Consider the following 18,430-nt stretch of genomic DNA (forward strand, 5'->3'; position numbering starts at 1 on the left):
TGCTTTACAGAGTTAGGGCTTTCCCCTTGGATTCTATACATGAATGCTGACTTAGTTGGGGATCAAGGATGGGGAGAGAAGAAAGGGACATCTTACAGATATGATGTTAAAGGGAAAATGGCCTCAGTTTGCCAGTAAAGCAGTACATATGAGTATACATTCATAAACAGTATCAGTTCAGTTACATCCACAGATGTTGGCTGATACTTGTAGTTATAAAAAATTTAAATAACAGATACTATTAACGAGAATATAGAAGAACTGTAGAGATCAGACATCTTCCCACCCGACTCCACTCCCATAAACCCACTCCTCTTTTGAACTTTCCTACTTAACTTCCCCTTGCTTTAGAAGGCACCACTCTTCCTGACCCCCAGGCCCACAGTGCTAATATCATTTTCATTTTTAGCCTACGTTTACAGTCAGTTGCCAAATCTTGTCATTTCTTTCTGCACAATTTAGATCCACGTCCTTCTCTCTACTAACATAAACTCTACCCTAGCTGATGTGCATGCTACCTTTCTTGGACTACTACAGTAGTCTCCTAATTAGTCACTTTACCTCGTTTCTCCCCATTCCGATCCATACTTCACATTTACCAGAGGGATCTTCGTAAAGTACAAATTTAATTATGTCATTCCCATTTTCAGCAAACTCCAAGAACTATTGCCTCCCAGATCAAATATACACCCTTTTATTTGTCGTTTAAAACTCTTCACAGCCAGGACCCTTCCTCTCTTTCCAGTTATATTATCATTTCACTTCTATCCACGCACTTTCCTTGCCAGTCTGGCGCAGTTGCTGTTCCTCACACATGATGCTCTAAGACTTATCTGTATGACTCTGGTGCTTTTTCGCTGCACGGACACCTCTCAAAATCCCTACCTTCTTTTAGCTTCTTTCAGGACCCAATTTCAAAGCCACTTCTTTCTGTGGGATGCCTTTCTCCATCCTCTTGCCTTCCTCTAGCTGTGGGATGCCTTCCCCTAAAAGGCACTTAACTTTGTATGTATCTTGTGAAACCTAGTTATGTACATGTCATCTCCGTTAGAATGTAAGCTCTTTGTGGGCAAGGACTGTTTTTGCTTTTTTTATGTCCCCAATACTTAGCACCAGCATATAGTAAATATCTGATTGAAATCACTGTAGTAGTTAGTTTTGATGATCTTTCCATAATTGTTTGTACTCTTATTTGTAATGCAAATCCTAATGAGATAATTGCATAGGAAAAGTCTAACCATTATTAAAAGTGCAGGGAAGTTGAGATCATTTCTAATCAGTGTGGTCAGGGGAGGCCTTTTTTTTTTTTAAGGGAAGGCTTCTTTTCAGAGATGATGTTGGGCAGAAAGGAAAGGATTTCAACAGGTAGAGATGGCTGGGTAGACACGAAACCCTTTCTATGCTTGGGAGCTTGGCTTGAGCCAGCTAGTCACATAGCTGAGGGTGCTATACGGAAAAATGGAATTTTGTTATGGGTAAATTTACATTTTATAAATAATTTTTTTCCTTCCTTAGAGAACTATTTTTGAAGACTAATGCGCAGTTGACAATTCGATGCAGGCAGTTGTTGTCTGAGCTTTCCTACATTTACCCCATTGATTTGGTAAGTTATACTGTCTAAAAAAGATTTTCCCTATACACCAATTATATTCCATTTTGAAATGGCCTCTCTCTAAACAAGAGTATGTTCTTATCTTAGTTTGTTAATTAGCATAGAATCTTAGGATTTAGAACTAGGAAGGATCTTACAGATCTAATCTAGCCCCCTAATTTTAAAGATATAGGAACTGAGGCTCAGCTCAAAGAACCTAAATTCAGAAACGTATTGGATTGAGTTTTTAGCTCATCTCTGTTGCTACGGTTTACTTCTTGGCATGAGCCAAATTATTTGTCATAAATAGTCAAATGAATTGTTGCAACAAACTCCTTATATGTTCCTGTCCACTTTTAAGATCTAGCTGATTAAATGATTTATTTTTATTTGTCCTTGGGACTTATTTTTAAGTCTTTGGATTATGAATCTACATTCTCTGAGCTAATACAGAAAACAGAATTGAGGTGACTGTCAAGAATTTTTACTTGAACAGAAAAATTACCAGACCTGATAAGTCCTTTTGCTTATTTTTAAATTAACAAATGATTTAAAATTTGAAATTTGGGGAATGAAAAAGAATGAATTTGTTGATGGTAATTGAGGTAGTTCATAATAATTTATTAAACTCATTTTGTATTTGTCATCCTGTATATATATAGGAACTTTTGAAAAGATATTTTGGGATGAAAATTTCATATGGCTTTTAACCTGATGACATTTTGAAATCATGAAAAGAATGCTTAAATCAACGCTAGCTGCTGAAACCTGAGATTTTATTTAGAATTTTCTTAACTTTTTAAGGAACTGATTTTGTGTCTTTGGTTAAATTCACAGAATGAGCAAAAGGATTATTTTGTATGCGGTGTAAAGCTGCCTAATTCTGAGGATTTTCAAGGTATTCTTTTCTCTTTAATTTATTGAGAAGGCAGTAGTTGTTTATGTATATTGACATAGGAGTGTGTTTTAGGAAGTCAGTATGGGAATTAAAAAAATACATTTTATATCACCTTCACTTCTGTGGAATATTTCTTGAGAACTTTCATCTGTTTTATGTAAAATATTGTTTACTAAGCTTCATGGTTCTGTAGATTCAGAGACTTAGAAGATTTAGAGCTAGAAAGTGACTTTAGGGATCAGCTAGTCTTCCTCATTTTGTAAATGAGGAAGCTAGGGCTCAGAGAGTGTTTTGTTACTTGCTCAAGATCACACCTTTAGTAAGGAACAGAGATTTCAAGCTACCTCCTCTGGCTCCAAATCCAGTGCTTTCCCTGTATCCCACTTTCAGGCTCTCTGTGGAGTAGTCCCCAAAGGGCTCACTTTACCTCAGGCAGAGAAAGGGAACAAGTGGCCTGGATGACAATTTGTTCAGTATCTATTTAATGAACATTTATTAATTGGATTTTGTGGGCAGAGTATTGTCCTTGGGGGCTGGGGAAGAGGAAAAGTCAGGAGAAAAGATGTGTTCCAGCCTTTAGAAGTGCCTTTGTCTATGTTTGGATAAAGCGTAGATACCAAAGTTCTTTGGTATGCTCCAGATAATTGCTTTGATTTATGTAGCAGTTTAAGGTTTACCAACCACTTCCCTCATAATAAGCCCAATAATGTTTTAGAAGTAGAAGCAGGGCAGCTATGTGGTGCAGTGGATAGAGCACTGGCCCTGAAGTCAGGAGGACCTGAGTTCAAATGCGACCTTAGACCAAACACTTGACACTTACTAGCTGTGTGACTGTGGGCAAGTCAGTTAACCCCAATTGCCTTAAAAAAAAAAAAGAAAATAGAAGCAAGACTACCTACATCTTACAGGTCAGGAAAGTCAGGCTCAGGAAGTTAAGTTCCTTGAAAGTAAAACTATTATACTTTTGCCCTGCTTGGGACATAGTAGGTGCTCAATCCATTTTGGTTCTTAATTTAGTAAATGAATTGCTCAGGACCACATAGCTAGTAAATGACACAGATGCAGAATTAAGTACAGGTTTTCTTATTCCAGATAAATAAACTTTCCACTTGGCCATATTGGCAGTTGAAAAGGTAGTTTCCTGATTTGAGGCTTGGAAGGTTTTCTTTCCTATGCCGGAATCTATCCTATGCAATCTTCCTAAATTTCTATAATTCTGAGGCTTGTTGGATCATATCTGGGGTGGCAAGTGTATATAAAACCCTAAGAAATTATCTAGTAAGGTCATTTAAAAAAATTAACCCTTACATCTAGGCTCAATAAAATAAAAATTAGAGGATTATAAACTTCCTTTTACCCTTTCAAATTGCAGGAATGGTTCATTTCTTTTACTAGTTGTTAGTTTATGTTGACTTGGACCTCTAAGGCATTTGGGTGGATTATAGTGCAACTATGTGTTTATGGATAATTGAAGTTTAGATGATTAAATTGATCAAATAAATGGTACTAGTTAGGCAATAATACTCTTGTTTTCAAAATGATGGAAAAGTTTTTTCTGATTATCTTTGTGCTTTCTCTGTTAGAAGTTTAATTTTTTATCACAGTATGCCCATAGTTGACCCCTTCCCTCCATCTGCTTTAATTTTTTAAAAAATATAAGCACTGTGCTGTACTTGAGAATATGTGTATATTTTAACGATTTTAAAAAAAAGTTTGGGGGCAGCTAGGTGGCCCAGTGGATAGAGCACTGACCCTGCAGTCAGGAGGGCCTGAGTTCAAATCTGGCCTCGGACCAAACACTTGACACTTACTAGCTGTGTGACCCTGGGCAAGTCACTTAACCCCATTGCCTCTGTGTGTGTGTGTGTGTGTGTGTGTGTGTGTGTGTGTGTGTGTGTGTTTTGGCTAGGCAATGGGATTAAGTGACTTGCCGAGGGTCACACAGCTAGTAAGTGTTATGTGTCTAAGGCCAGATTTGAACTCAGGTCCTCCTGAATCCAGGGCCGGTGCTCTATCCACTGCGCCACCTAGCAGCCCCACCCATTGCCTTTAAAAAAAAGTTTGCCAGGCTTTAGACATTCAATTTCATTGTTAGGGATTCTCTTCTTATTTACCCTCTTAAAAATAATGTCATTTTTCTATTAGACATATGGAAGAGTAATGGTTAATAACAGTCTAGAAGAGTCACTTCAGCAGCTATGTATAAAGCATTTCCTGTGTGCAGAGCATGTGCTTCGTTATAGGGCAGACGCAAGGCATAAACAAGACAGAACTCCTGCCAAAGCTGAATTTTGTTGTGAATTGTGACCTGGCATCTTCTGACTCTAAGTAGAGTCAGTGTCTGGCAGCATCTTTTTCTTTGTTGAAATTAGTGAAGTCTGGTCCCAGTCAGCTTTCTCCCCTGTTGTCAGAGTATTTGAATAGACATAGAAGTTTTCTTAACATTGTGATGTAGACTAAGTAATGAAAATAATATGATGCCAGTTTCATTCATGGTTCCTGTCTCCTCCCCACCTTTCTTGGATAGAAATAACTCAGCATGGCTTTCTCTCTGATATCAAGTCAGTCTGTTTTTATCTCGGCATTTCAGATGCAGGCCCATCAGCCTAAGTTCCAAATTTAGTTGTTTGGCACATAGTAAGTAAGCATTTAATAAGGGCAGCTATAGGTGAAGCATTGCATAGAGTGCTGGCCTGGAGTCAGGAAGACTTGAGTTCAAATGTGGCTTCAGGCATTTACTAGATGTATGACCCTGGGCAAGTCACTTAACCAACTGTTTGCCTCAGTTTCCTCATCTGTAAAATGAGCTGGAGAAGGAAATGGCAAAACACTCCAGTGTCTCTGCCAAGAAAACCCCGAAAGGGTCAGGAATAGAGTCAGATGTGAATGATAATGACTAAACAGCAAAAAGTGCTTAATAAATGCTCTGCATTCATTCATTCTTTTACCTTTTAATTTCTAAACCTCTTATCTGCTCCCCCCCCCCCGCCTTTGTCACACCTCCTCCCTCCGCTGCTTATACACATAGATACATAAACTTGTCTTGTACAGCAGGGAAGTATATTTTGCTAGTTGTAAAGAATATACCCAGGGTAACAAGAGTTCACTTTTATAGTGATGATAACGTAATTATAGCTGCAGCACTGTCATTTTTTTGCATAGAGAAACTTCCATTTTACTATTTCAGTAACAGTACTTGCACCTTAAATTTGTAGTTTACATTTTTAAAAGCATTTTTTTAAACAAACCTTATTTTGTTGGATCTTTCCACAAACCCTTGTGAAGATAGTAGGATAAATATAGTAGCTCCATTTTATAGTATGGGTTACATGACTTGCCCATAGAAATTTAGCTAATTAGTAGTAGAATAGTGGGATTGGAATTTCCTTATTTATTCCAGTTATTCCTGCTTCCCTTTTGTTTCAGTTACTGCTTTATGTGATGATTATTAGTTATTGCATTCGCATTCTAATTTAGGTCTTAGTTTTGATTCTGCCTTTTCCCTCACCTCTCCAGTGCTGTCAGTTACCAAGTTCTATTAATTGTATCTCCACGATATGTCTCATCAATGCTTTTCTGTTCCCAGAGCCACTATCCAGACAGAAGCACTAATTTACTCCCCCCCAAGCCCCAGATGTTATAGTAGCTTCCGTATTCCTCTACTGTTTTCCTGCCCAAAATGTTCTTCATACATTAAGAAAAATTTTTTCTAATATGGCAAAGTTACCATGCTACTCTTTACTAAATATCTTTAGTGAGACTTTATTACCTACTAAGTAATCTTCACATTCCTTTCCTTGGAATTCAAGGGTCTCTGCAATCTGGTACAACCCTGCTTTTCCAGCCATGTGTCACATTATTCCTTTTCTTTGTAGCCAAATAACCACTCACTGCTCCTTCCCTCCCAAAATCAACTTTCCAAATCCCACCAAACAAACAAGCAAATAAAATCACTACTGTGCTTTGCATTCCTACCACCATGCCTATACTTAGATAATTTCAATGCCTAGAATGTATTCCCTTCTCCTCTTTTTTTTTCCAGTTTCTATTCATTTTTTTTAAAAAAAGACTATGCTACTTCAATAGTCTTGTTTTTTGGACCTTATATAGCATTTTAAAAAAATTCTGTACAGCCTTCAGTATTCCTCTCGATATTGATTCCTTCCCAGCTGCCTACCAACATTTCTGATCCTTAAAAGCTTTCCACAACTACTCCAACATTGAGTATTCTCGTCATTTGTCATCTTTTTCCTTTTCTTTTTTTTTTTTAAGTTTTGTGAGGCAGTTGGGGTTAAGTGACTTGCCCAGGGTCACACAGCTAGTAAGTATTATGTGTCTGAGGCTGAATTTGAACTCATTTCCTCCTGACTCCAGGGCCAGTGCTCTACCCACTGCGCCACCTAGCTGCCCCAATCATTTGTCATCTTTGCCAGTTTGCTGGGTGTCAAGTGAAATCTCAGAGTTGTTTGTATTTCTTTTTTTATTATTGATTTGAACATTATTTCATGCAATTGTAATTCTTTTAAAACTGTTCATATTTTTCACATTGGGAAAATCAGTGATCTCTTAATTGCTTATTCACTTTTTCCCTCATCCTCATCCTTCTTGACTTCTTTGTAGCATCTGACATCTCTTTACCATCCTGCTCTCCTGAATATTCTTTCCTCTATGGGTTTTCGTGACACTCTTTTCTTTTGGCTGTCTGACCTGGCTGACTATTCCTCATTCTCCTTCTCTTCTCATTAACTAGCATGCCTTTAACTTTAGGTATACCTCCAGGTTATTTCCTAGGCTTTTTCTTTCTACATTCTCTCTTAGTGACCTTATCAACTGCCACAGGTGTAATTATAATTTCTATGCATTTGATTCCTAGATGTATATTTACAGCCTTAGTCTCTCTCCTCACAGAAATTCTATTCTCATGTCATCAACTGGCCTTTGGAGTTTTTTGCGTGGGATATCCCAAAGGCATCTCAAATTAAACAATACTGAAACCAAACTCTTTCTTTGAGGTTTTTTTCTTTTTTTGGTGAGGCAGTTGGAGTTAAGTGACCTGCCCAGAGTCACACAGCTAGAGAGTATTATGTGTCTGAGGCCACATTTTAAGTCAGGTCCTCCTGACTCCAGGGCTGGTGCTCTGTCTACTGTGTACCTAGCTGCCTTTGAAACCAAACTCTTCACCCTTTGCCCCAGACCACCACATCTTCTAAACTTTCCTGTTTATGTAAAGGATGCCACTAGGTAGCTAGCTTGGTTCACAAACTTAGAGTTATCTATAATTCCTCATATCTAATCCTTTTTTCTACATAGCTAATCAGTTGCAAAATGTTTCTACTTTTCAGATCTTTCATATTCAACCCTTTAATTCTAGTTATGTGACCATCACTTTAGTAAAGGCCTTTATCACCTATTGTCTAGGGTATTACAGTATTCTTTTAATTGGTCTCCTTTTCTAAAGGCTCTCCCCTTTCCAATCCATCTTTCATACAGCTGCTAGAATGATTTCCCTAATACACAAGTCTAAAACCACATTAGTCCCTGACTCAGTAGTAAATGCCAGTGGCTCCTTTTTACCTCTAGGGACAAATACACACTACTTTGTAGCTGCACCTCCACCCCCCATCAGTCAGTCATTTATTAAGTATTTCTGGTGTGCCAGGCACTGTATTAAGCCCTAGGGAATACAAAGACAAAAGTAAAATAGACCCCACCCTCATGGAGCGTTCAATCTCTTGGGGAGACAACCATTATCTATATAAATATATGTAAAATACACACAAAATAATTCAGACCCCTAAATCCTGGATTAATCCCATTCAAACACTCTGCTCTTCATTTCTCTATTTTTAGCTCAGGAAACTTTTGTAGAGAAACATTTAGGGGCACACACTAGGTAGGATACCATGTGGGATGGGCCAATTACTCATTCTAGTCTAGACCCTAGACCCTAGATGTGATTAAAGTATTTCATATTCTGGACTGGGCTTCCCTAGTCATAAGCTTGGAACTGCCTAATTTTCATAGCCTGCCTCCAGTGAAATATTCCACATCGATATCCCTAATAGGTTATGGAAAAGGCATATGTCCAAGCAACTCTTTCTTTTGGTTGTATTTGCCAAAATCTGTTGTGGCCACAGATTTTGGGTAGCAGTGAATTTCTCCAAATAAGTATTTGAGTAGAATACTTGGTCACCAAATAACAGAGAACAAACTCCATCCTCAGGGCCTGTGGAATCAGGAAGGTCCTGTCAACGATCAGCAGCCCACACTTCAATACAGGACCCTTAGACGAACATTCCTGTACTGGCTGGTGCTAGGTGGAGCAGAGCTGGACTAGTCTTCTTGCCCTCTGTAACTTTTTAAGCCCTTCTCAAACTGGTTGTAATCTGCCTTTTTAGTCTTATTATTCATTACTCTCCCTCCCACGCTCTAGTTTAACTAAACTGGCCTTTTGGCTGTTACTTTTACTGAATTCCTAGTTACCAAGGCTTTGCACTGGCTATTCCATGCCTGAAATGCTCTCCTCCCTCTTCTCCACTTCTTAGAATGATTGCCTGCTTTTGTTTAAAGCTCATCTCAAGTTCTGTGTTTACATGAGTCTTCTCCTAATCACCCTAGCTCCTAGCTCCTCTCCTTCTCTTGAAATTACTTTGCATTTATTTTTACAGGTTTTGTGTGTGTGTGTGTGTGTATGTATGTGTGTGTGTGTGTGTGTGTGTGTTTGTATACATACATCTTGTCGTCCCCATTGTAAAGTGAGTTTCTTAATGGCAAAGGACTGTTTCATTTTTAATTTCGCATCCCCAGTGCCTGACACTCTTATATTTGTTAGATGCTTGCTGGTTGATAGACTAGTTCTCTAAAGCATTTAGTTGAGTTAATATTCAGTGTAGTTAACCAGTTGTCTCATTTCCTCCTACCAGACTTTGGGCTTCCTAAGGAAAGCCCACTCCAAGCCCCCAAGACTCCCCCCATCTAAACGTTTTCTCTTCCCCAAAACCTAACACTGTATCCTGTGACACTTAATAAATGTTGAATGAATGAATTCTCTTACTTTGTAAAATGAATGAGTTGTATTAAATTATTTCTAAGGAGCCTTCCAGCTCTCTATCACTCTCTAACTTTACTCTCAAGTGCCTGGTTGTTTTCCTTAAGAGCAGTGTTGATTAACTAAACTTATCTTGACTTTGGGTAGTTAAGTTACGTATTAACTGTAACTATTCAGTAACTAGTGAAAAACAAGCTCCCTACTGATTTTTTTTTTTGCCTTAATGTTCCTTAGAGGGTATTTCCCATAAATCTGTGCTCAGTGACAAGTGGAAACCCTCAATTTAGCTTTTTGGCTCTGAAAACTCAAAAGCATTCAAGAAGGCCTAAATGGAATGGTACTAAGTAAATATCCCAAGTCATATTCTATAACTGTCATTCGCACTCTTGATGTCAGCCTTATGCAACAACTCCAGTTTTCTAATCCTGAAGAACTCCTGTACATCTTGTTTGTGTTAAGTTAAAATGGTGGTCTGTCACATCATTGTGCCCAGTGAAGCTTTTTGATTCCTATTTGGTTTTTCTTTGGAGTGTCCTTTACCTAACTTGGCAGAAACTATTGGAGACAGCAGTGTTATAGTTCTTACCTGATGAATATATATTTTATATTTCTTTCTAGAGGAATTAGTCTAGCTCTTACAGGATTTACTAAAAAATAAAAATCTGGCTGCTGGAAATGTGAAATGTTCCATTATGCTTAAGGAGTTTTATTCTCTCCTATGCAAATTAACTCCCAGGAAATATAGGCATAATTTTAAAAAAAAGCTTTTCTGAATTGAATGGAATTACATTTTTGAAACCAGTAACAGCTTGGTTGGTTTGTTGATGGTTGATATCTTTATTACCCTTTCAAGCAGACCTTAAATGCCACCTTTTCTTTGAAGATTTATAAACTCATTGATTTTAGGACTAGACACAATTAGAGAACTTTTAGAATAGTCCCCTCATTTTTCAGATGAGGAAACTGAAGCCCAGAGAGAGAAAATATGTTTTGGCCAAAGTCACAGAATAAATTACCATAATACCAGCCCAGTACAAGAATCGTTTAGGTCAGTACACTTCTAGCCTTCCATTGTTTCTATTTGCCCATGCTGCTTTTCCTGATCCTTTCTATCAGTGATGATCCTTCCTTCATCTGGTTTATAACTCTATGTGTTCATCGTATTTATTTTTCATATTCTAATTTATAGTTGAATAGTTTGTATACATGCTGTATCCCCACTACTTGATGATAAATTCCTTGCAAGCAAGGCATTGTCTTAGTTATCTTTGTATTTTCCCTAATATGTATCAATGTATTGCACATGATAGACAATGAATGAATGATTGTAGTGTGCAGCAGCACACTACAGTAATTTTCTGTATGTGCCTGTGGTAGAGCCTTTTTTTCCCCCTAATTTTATTCTTTTCAATGGCACACATCCTTTTTTCAATTTTATGGTATTTGACTTCCTGGGTACCCCCCAATGTACATCTTAGGAAACTACTTTAGGGGCAGAAAATATGCTTTCCAAAGTGCTTAGTGGTAGAAAAAAGGGCTAGGTTAGGAAGTCCAGAGGAGTTTAAATTGTAGCCTTTGTGATTATGGGTAAGTTGTTAATCTTCCCTGTGCCTCAGTTTCCTCATCTGTAAAATGTGAATACTACCCTAACTTACAGAGTTGTTCTGGGACAAATACTTTGTAAACCCTGAAAAGCTATTGAAATAAGTGCTAGAGTTTTTGGCATCATTTGCAGAAAAATACCAAAAAACTCAGTCTTTAATAGATAATGAAACTTTAAACCAAATAGAAGCACAAACATTCTAAATGATAAACAGAAATTTAAGGAATTGGTGGAGGGAAAATGGTGTTTGAATTGGAGTTCTTTTCTTTTTTCCTGCCACAGAGTTAAGATTCATTTTGGTTCACTTTTCCTCTCCCGCAGTATAATTATCTAGAACCTTACTAGCCCCCTGGAGTAGCATAAGGAAGAGAAATCCTTGCTCTGCTTTAGGTGTTAGGGACGTCATCAGGTCTTACTGGAAAAGCAGACCTCCGAGAACCTGAACTCAGACTTTGGCAGGTAAGAAGCCTGTCAGACCTGGAAACTTGGAAGCCAATCTCATTTTGGTATAAGGGAGGAAAGTGCTTGGCCACAGAATAGGCTGCCCAAGGCTCCTGGGCCAGGCATAGCCCATTACTACCCACTGGAGCTTGAGTTTTCCCGTTGGAGATTGTGGCAGTCTTTAGGCTTGAGCTAATGAAGCAACACCGATACCAGCAGCTTCCCTACCGGGCAGTGGTTTTCCTTCTGAGCCTGTGAAAACCCCTTGAGCCCCTTAGGGCTTCACCTGTGGTCCCGTTAAAATTCTTTTTAATATAAATCCACAGAACTGGAAACCTAACACTGTTGTGTTTAATAGCAAGGCTGTGGCTGAAGCCCTGTTACAAACTGTCTCTCTTAATAGGAAATGATGCAGTTGGTTTTTTGTGTTGCTTTGTTTTATTGTTTTGATAGGCAGAGGGAGGTGTTCTGTGGTGGTGATAGTAGTATATGCATTCCTTTTTGAATTTAGGTTTCTGCTTCTGGGGACTTCTTTCAGATATGTATATGTATTTGTATCTTTCATTTTAAACAAAATAATTTTAATCATTACAGATTTTAAAGTATCCTGCTTGTACTTTAAGATGAGTTGAAGCAATGGCCTGTTCCCATATAACACAAATGCAAGGTCTTGCTGTTTGGGACCCCTTTGGGAATGAAAATAAATAAATAAAATTAATTAAAAATAGCAGAGCCTTTGGCATTGCACATTTAACTTGTTTGGAGACTAATTGAGAAGCCATCTACTGCTACCCCCCACCCCCAGCCAAAGGTTTTGAAATTCTGCCTCTGTCAAATTATATCAGAAAGAAAATTAGGATCATAGGGTTTAGAGTTAGAAAGCACCTTAGAGGATATCTAGTCCTAGAGCAGGAAAGATGCCGAATAGGTAACTAAAGGAACTGCATTTGAATGTTGCCTCTACTATTTACAAACCCTGTGGCCTTGGACAAAGGACTTAGCCTCTCTGAGTGCCTATTTGTTCATGTATAAAAATGAGGCATTTGGGCTCTGAAATCTGTCTCATGAATGATATCGCTTTACAGATAGGGAAATTTATTGGCAGAGCTAAGATTTGTATCTAAGACTTTTGGCTCCAGATTTAGTGTTTCTTACCCTGAACTGAACATTTCTAAATAAATTCTCATGATAGGTCAGTTTCACTTAACTGTTACAGAACTGTGTAAAGGTCTTTTGAGTTCCAAAATAGAAATGAATGAAATTCATGTTAGCGTGAGATTTGTTTTGAGAGCATTGTGCTTGGTCCTGGGAAAAAACAAGAAAGTGAGAGACAGCCTCTTGATTCACAGTGGGTAATGATAATAAGAGCTGACCCTTCTATGACAAGTAAAGGTGGCTTCCATACTTTTCTTAAAACTAACGGATTCTGGACGGAGCTAGCCAGGCCCAACCCTTCTTGCCAGCTGTGTGATTGCAGCAAGCTGCTCCATCTCTCTGACCCTAAATGGGGACAACGATGGGAGCACCACCAAACTCCCAGGTGGTTGTCAATTTAAAACTGCTATTCAAATGTGGAAAGTTAACATTATATTAAAATAATCAACATAGCATCTCTGAAACAAATATACAAGATGTGTAGCATCTGTAACGTTTAAAAAATGTTTATATAACATTTTAAGGTTTGCAAAGTTCTTTGTGTCCATTATCTCAGTTGACCTTCACAACAGCCCTCTAAGTTAAGTGCCACAGCTGCTGTTGTCTCAGTTTTACATAGGATGAATCAGATGCTAAATGATTTACTTAGGGTTTCGCAGCTAATAAACATTAGAGGTAGGATTTGAACTAAGATTCAGCATGCTCTTCTACCACCCCACCTATTTATAGTTGCCTATAAATATTTCCAGGTTCTCAATTTGAATATTGCCTCTTTTCTACTTTTATGTTCTCTGGGCTAATCAAAGGTACATTCAGAGAGACTGGTCTAACAGGCTGGAAAATTCACTGGGAATAATAATATAGCTTACATTTATGTTTATAGTTTATAAGTTATTTTCCTTAAAGCATTCCCACCCTAAATCCACCCCTGCCCTTTTCAGATGAATTAACCAAAACTCTGCAAATATGGAGTGATTTATTTGCCCAAGAACACATAGTTAGTGGCAGACTTGATCTTTTAGCTCCCTTCATATGAAGAGGTGGATCTTCTCCCTGCTGAGGCAAACCCCTCTATATGCACAAGTGGTCCCATTCCATCCCTTCTTCTACTGGCTGCTTCCCTAGTGCCTACAAACATGCCTATGTCTCCCTTATCTCAAAAAAGACTCAGTTGATCCATCCATCCCTGCTGGCTATCATCTTGTGTCCCTCCTCCCTTTTGTGGTGAAACTCCTTAAAAGAGACTGTGTACAATATGTACCTCCGCTTTCTTTTTCTTTCACTCTCTTTTTCACTCTCTACAGTCTGGCTTCTGACTTCTTCCTTCAACCAAAACTTCTCTTACTAATCACCTGTTCATTGCCAAATCCAGTGGCCTTTTCTCAATCCTCATCCTTCTTGATCTCTCTTCAGCCTTTGACTATATAATATCTCACCTTTTTCTCCTGGATACTCTTCTTTCCAGGTTTTTGCAGTACTGTTCTCCAGTTTCTCTTTCTAGTTGTCTGATGTTTTCTTTTCAGTCTTCTTTGCTATATCTTCATCCCAGTCAGTCCTGACAACTGTGCTCTGTCCTGAGCCCTTTCCCTGTCTTCTGTTTTACTTGGTGGTCTCAGCAATTTGTGGTTTCAGTTATCATCTGTATAGAGACAACTCTCAGATCTACTTGTCCAGTTATCATCTGTATAGAGACGACTCTCAGATCTACTTGTCCAGGCTCAGCCTTTCTTCCAACCCCCAGGCTCTTATCTCTAATTATCTATTAGACATTTCAAACTGTATATCCTGATATACATCTTAAACTAACATGTCCTAAACCAAACTCATTATCTTACTCCCCAGACTCTACCCTCCTCTATACTTTCTTATTATGGTTTAGGCTACTACCATCCTTCCATTTACCCAGACTTGAAATCTGGGTGTCATCTTTACCTCCTCACTCTCTTCTCCCATCTTTATAACATCTCTCATACTCCCCCTTCTTTCTTCTGACACTGCCTCACACCTAGACTATTACCATAGCCTGCTAGTTGATCTCTGTGCCTTTTCCATTTCCAGTCTGTCTTCTACTCAGCTGTCAGACTGATCTTCCAGAAGCCCAAATCTGACCACATCACCCCCATTTAAGAAATTCCAGTGACTCTGTTACTTGCAGGATCAAATATATGCCTTCTGTTTGACTTTTAAAGCCTTTCATAACCTGTCCCCTTCTTGCTCTTATCTTTTTACACCTTACTTCTTGCCATATACTCTACAGTAAAGTGATACTGACCTTCCCATTGTCGCTTCAACAAGACATGCTAGCTACCAACTTCAAGTGTTGTTACTCTGTCTCCCATCCCTGTAATTTTCTCTCTTCTCATTTCTACCTGCTAGCTTCCTTGGTTTCCTTAAAGTCTCAGCTTTTTTCATTCTTCACTTATCTTAACCTTCCTCCTGAGACTGTCCAAGTTATCCTATCTGCATCTTATTTATATTTAGTTGTTTGTCTGTGGTCTTTCCCATCAGACTGTGAGCTCCTAAAGAACAGGCACTTTTCCCCCCTCTTTCTTTGTATCCTCAGTTCTTAGCACAGTTCCTGACTCACTGGTTGACTGACGCCCAAGTTGAGCATTAATTCCACTCTCTAGTGATGCTACTCATCATCAAAGGTGTGGTAGGGTCCTTTTCATAAGAAGTTACAATGCCAGAGGTAAAAGGACAGCATAAGAAGGCAATGAATGGCAGTGAAGTCAGAAAATACACAAGGAAAGGTTATCCTGTATTCTTTTATGAATTCTGTGTTGCTTACCTGGAATTTCTCAGATTATGCATTTAAATCTTTTAAGTGATTTTTTTTAAGGCAGTTGGGGTTAAGTGACTTGCCCAGGGTCACACAGCTACTAAGTGTCTGGTGTTTGGTCTGAGGCCAGATTTGAACTCAGGTCTGACTTCAGGGCCAGTGCTCTATCCACTGTACCACCTAGCTTTCCCTGATTTTTTTTTTTAAACCTTGGAGACACATTGGGCAATTACTTTTTTTTCCTCTCTGGGGAATGAAGAAAGCTTTTATGTTGCATTACTTACTATCAGTTGAGTGCCTGAATGATCATTTATCACTTTGTAGGCAGTGGCAGAAAACTGGATGGTGAGTTAAAAATGTAATTATCTATAGCTTCTTAAAAGTTAGATGACTACATCTATGTGTAGGATAATATATACATCTTTCCACAAGTGCTTCTATCTAAAATGCATGGATTAAATGGTATACAGACTATAACATCTATAACCTTTTGCATTGACTATTTCAAAACTGTGAATTGTTTCTTTGTGCTGGCTATCTCACCTTCAGATAATGCCATTTTTCTAGAATTATTTCTGCATCACTTTTCTTAATGGCATGAAGCCAGTAGGCATGCAACTTCACAACATGCTTTACAAGTTTGTGTTTTTAACCCCAGAATTAACCTTTTTTTAGCCTATAGTTTGGAGAATTGTTAATAATAGAAAAAATGTAATGTTTCTGTAGTGCTATGTATTTAATTACACTAAACTAATTGTAGTATCTAATAAACTGTGGTGACTGTGGTTCCCCTTATTATAGTCTGGGGAAGAAGGGCACAGAAGTTTGAATAGTCTTTGATTGTATTGTTAACTACAGGGATACCTTGCTTAGACTCGTTAATTGGTTACATGAAAATACAACATATCCAAAATGTTATGGGATGGGGGATGTGGATGGCACAGTTCTTTAGTGACAATATTTATGCACCTGTAGTAAAGAGAATGGTGATAGTAAGCATCTGATGATCATGGCAGTTAATCCTGATGAAGCTTGAGTGCTAACTCAAATTGTTACTGACCATTTAACCAAATGACATTACATTGGGGTTTTGAAACTGTTGAAGATGGAGCTTACTTATAATGTATCAATAGCATTCTTGGAAAAGGACATTAGTCGAGGCTATGTTATGCAGAGTATGCCTGTAACATGGGGTGCCTAGAACATATCCAATATAATTCTTATTATCTGACTTACTAGGAATCAACTTTTAAAAGAATAGGGTAAAGCCAGAGACTTTTTAAAAACAGATTTACAATTTTAAAAAATCACATTTAGATTAATTCTTAGTGTCTTGCTATTTAATAGTTTAAAACATTATTTTCTTTTTGAAAACAGAACCCTAATGTTTGCATAGGTCATTTCTGTGGGTAAATAAAGATTTCTTGTGTCTTTGCTTTTGAATCGGCAGCAAAAGATGATGGAAGCATTGCTGTTGCTCTGGGATACACAGCACATTTGGTCTCCATGATTTCCTTCTTCCTTCAAGTGCCCCTCAGATATCCCATAATTCACAAGGGATCCAGATCAGCAATCAAAGACAATATCAATGACAAGTTGACTGAAAAGGAGAGAGAGTAAGTGTCTATTTTTGTCTGCTTTTTGCTCTACACCATAGAGCATATGTGATAAAAACCTTGATCCAGTTATTGGCCATATGTACATGTGGGCTGTTTGTGAATATTACAAATCACCTTCTAGGTTTGTAAGGTGCTTTCCTTTAACATTTCCTCATCGATAGAAAGTAAATGACTTGCCCACAGTCACAGAGTTAGTAAGTGTCGGTTTTGAAGCCAGACCTCTTTGATTCCTGAATACTTCCTCCACTATATCAGTGCTGGCTCTCCTGGTGTGATAGGGGCAAGGCCAGAATTTGAGTTTTGTTTTTCATACTCCAAATTATTTTTGGTGTTTTTATAATAGTTGGGAAATGAGAATTGAGTGACTTATTGGCCAAACTCTTCTAAAAGAATTGTCTTAGAAATATTCCATTTCAATATTGTCTGAATCTTCTGGCTATTGGTATGTATAGTATTAGAGTCCTGAGTCCAAGATGTCTTAGCTCTCCAGTTTTTCTGGTAATGCCTATTTCTTATCCCCCATTGCCTTTGTGAAGTGCCAGTCTAGAATGCTGTCCTGCCTGAAGAATGCCCTCCATACCTGCACACTGTCAAGGGAAACTGTGGAATCTTTTAGATATATCCCTTTGAGGCTTATGACTGTACCACCTGAAGGAATGTCACCAGACCCCAACTGCTAGAGATTTTTCCTCTCCTGAATCCCTGAATTACAGTCATTTATCACACGTTCATTGAGCTTCTACTTTGTGCAATCTCATAGATAAAAGCTGGAAGCTGCTTGAATAATCAGCTAGTCTGTCCACCTCATTTTATAGGTAAAGGCATGGCTGGTAGGGTGGGAGGATTACTAATATGAATAAAGCTCAGACTGTCATCAAAACATTTAAACATTTGGTAACAAAATAAGATTTTACCACATATGTGAATAATAAAAAAGTTAGTAGTATAAATATAATACACAGCAGAGAGAGAAGTGCAAAGAAAAATACCAAGAGAAAGTTCACGAATAGGAAGCATCTTTTCTGATTTGGGAGGTCAAAGAAGAGTTCATAAAGGAAATAGTCTTTGAGGTAGATCTTGAAGGATGTCAGAAATGTTGAAAGGAAGATACTAAGAAATGATGTGAATGCAGCCACAGAATGTAGAAGATATGTTTAGTGGATTACACGTCATACAGTTTGCTTGCAGCTATGCACTGTGAAGGACAATGGTGTAAGGTAAGACTGAAAGCATATGTTAATGTTAAGAGAGTTCCTTTAGGTCCTTTGGCCCACAATGCCTGGAGGCAGTGTA

General features: G+C 38.2%; 1 protein-coding gene across 2 annotated transcripts in view; it reads left to right on the plus strand.

The window, feature by feature from the left end:
- UVRAG (UV radiation resistance associated) overlaps nt 1–18,430 on the plus strand; it is a 443,033-nt gene that overhangs the window by 220,322 nt on the left and 204,281 nt on the right. For both annotated transcript variants that reach the window (XM_020989535.2, XM_078156924.1), the window contains 3 exons: nt 1,516–1,603; nt 2,429–2,489; nt 16,969–17,134. In XM_020989535.2, the coding sequence (XP_020845194.1) occupies nt 1,516–1,603; nt 2,429–2,489; nt 16,969–17,134 (315 nt within the window). The remainder of the gene's footprint in view (nt 1–1,515; nt 1,604–2,428; nt 2,490–16,968; nt 17,135–18,430) is intronic.

This window comes from Phascolarctos cinereus, unplaced genomic scaffold, assembly GCF_003287225.1.
Source record: "Phascolarctos cinereus isolate Bilbo 61053 unplaced genomic scaffold, phaCin_HiC Scaffold_726;HRSCAF=1367, whole genome shotgun sequence".
NCBI lineage: Eukaryota > Metazoa > Chordata > Mammalia > Diprotodontia > Phascolarctidae > Phascolarctos > Phascolarctos cinereus.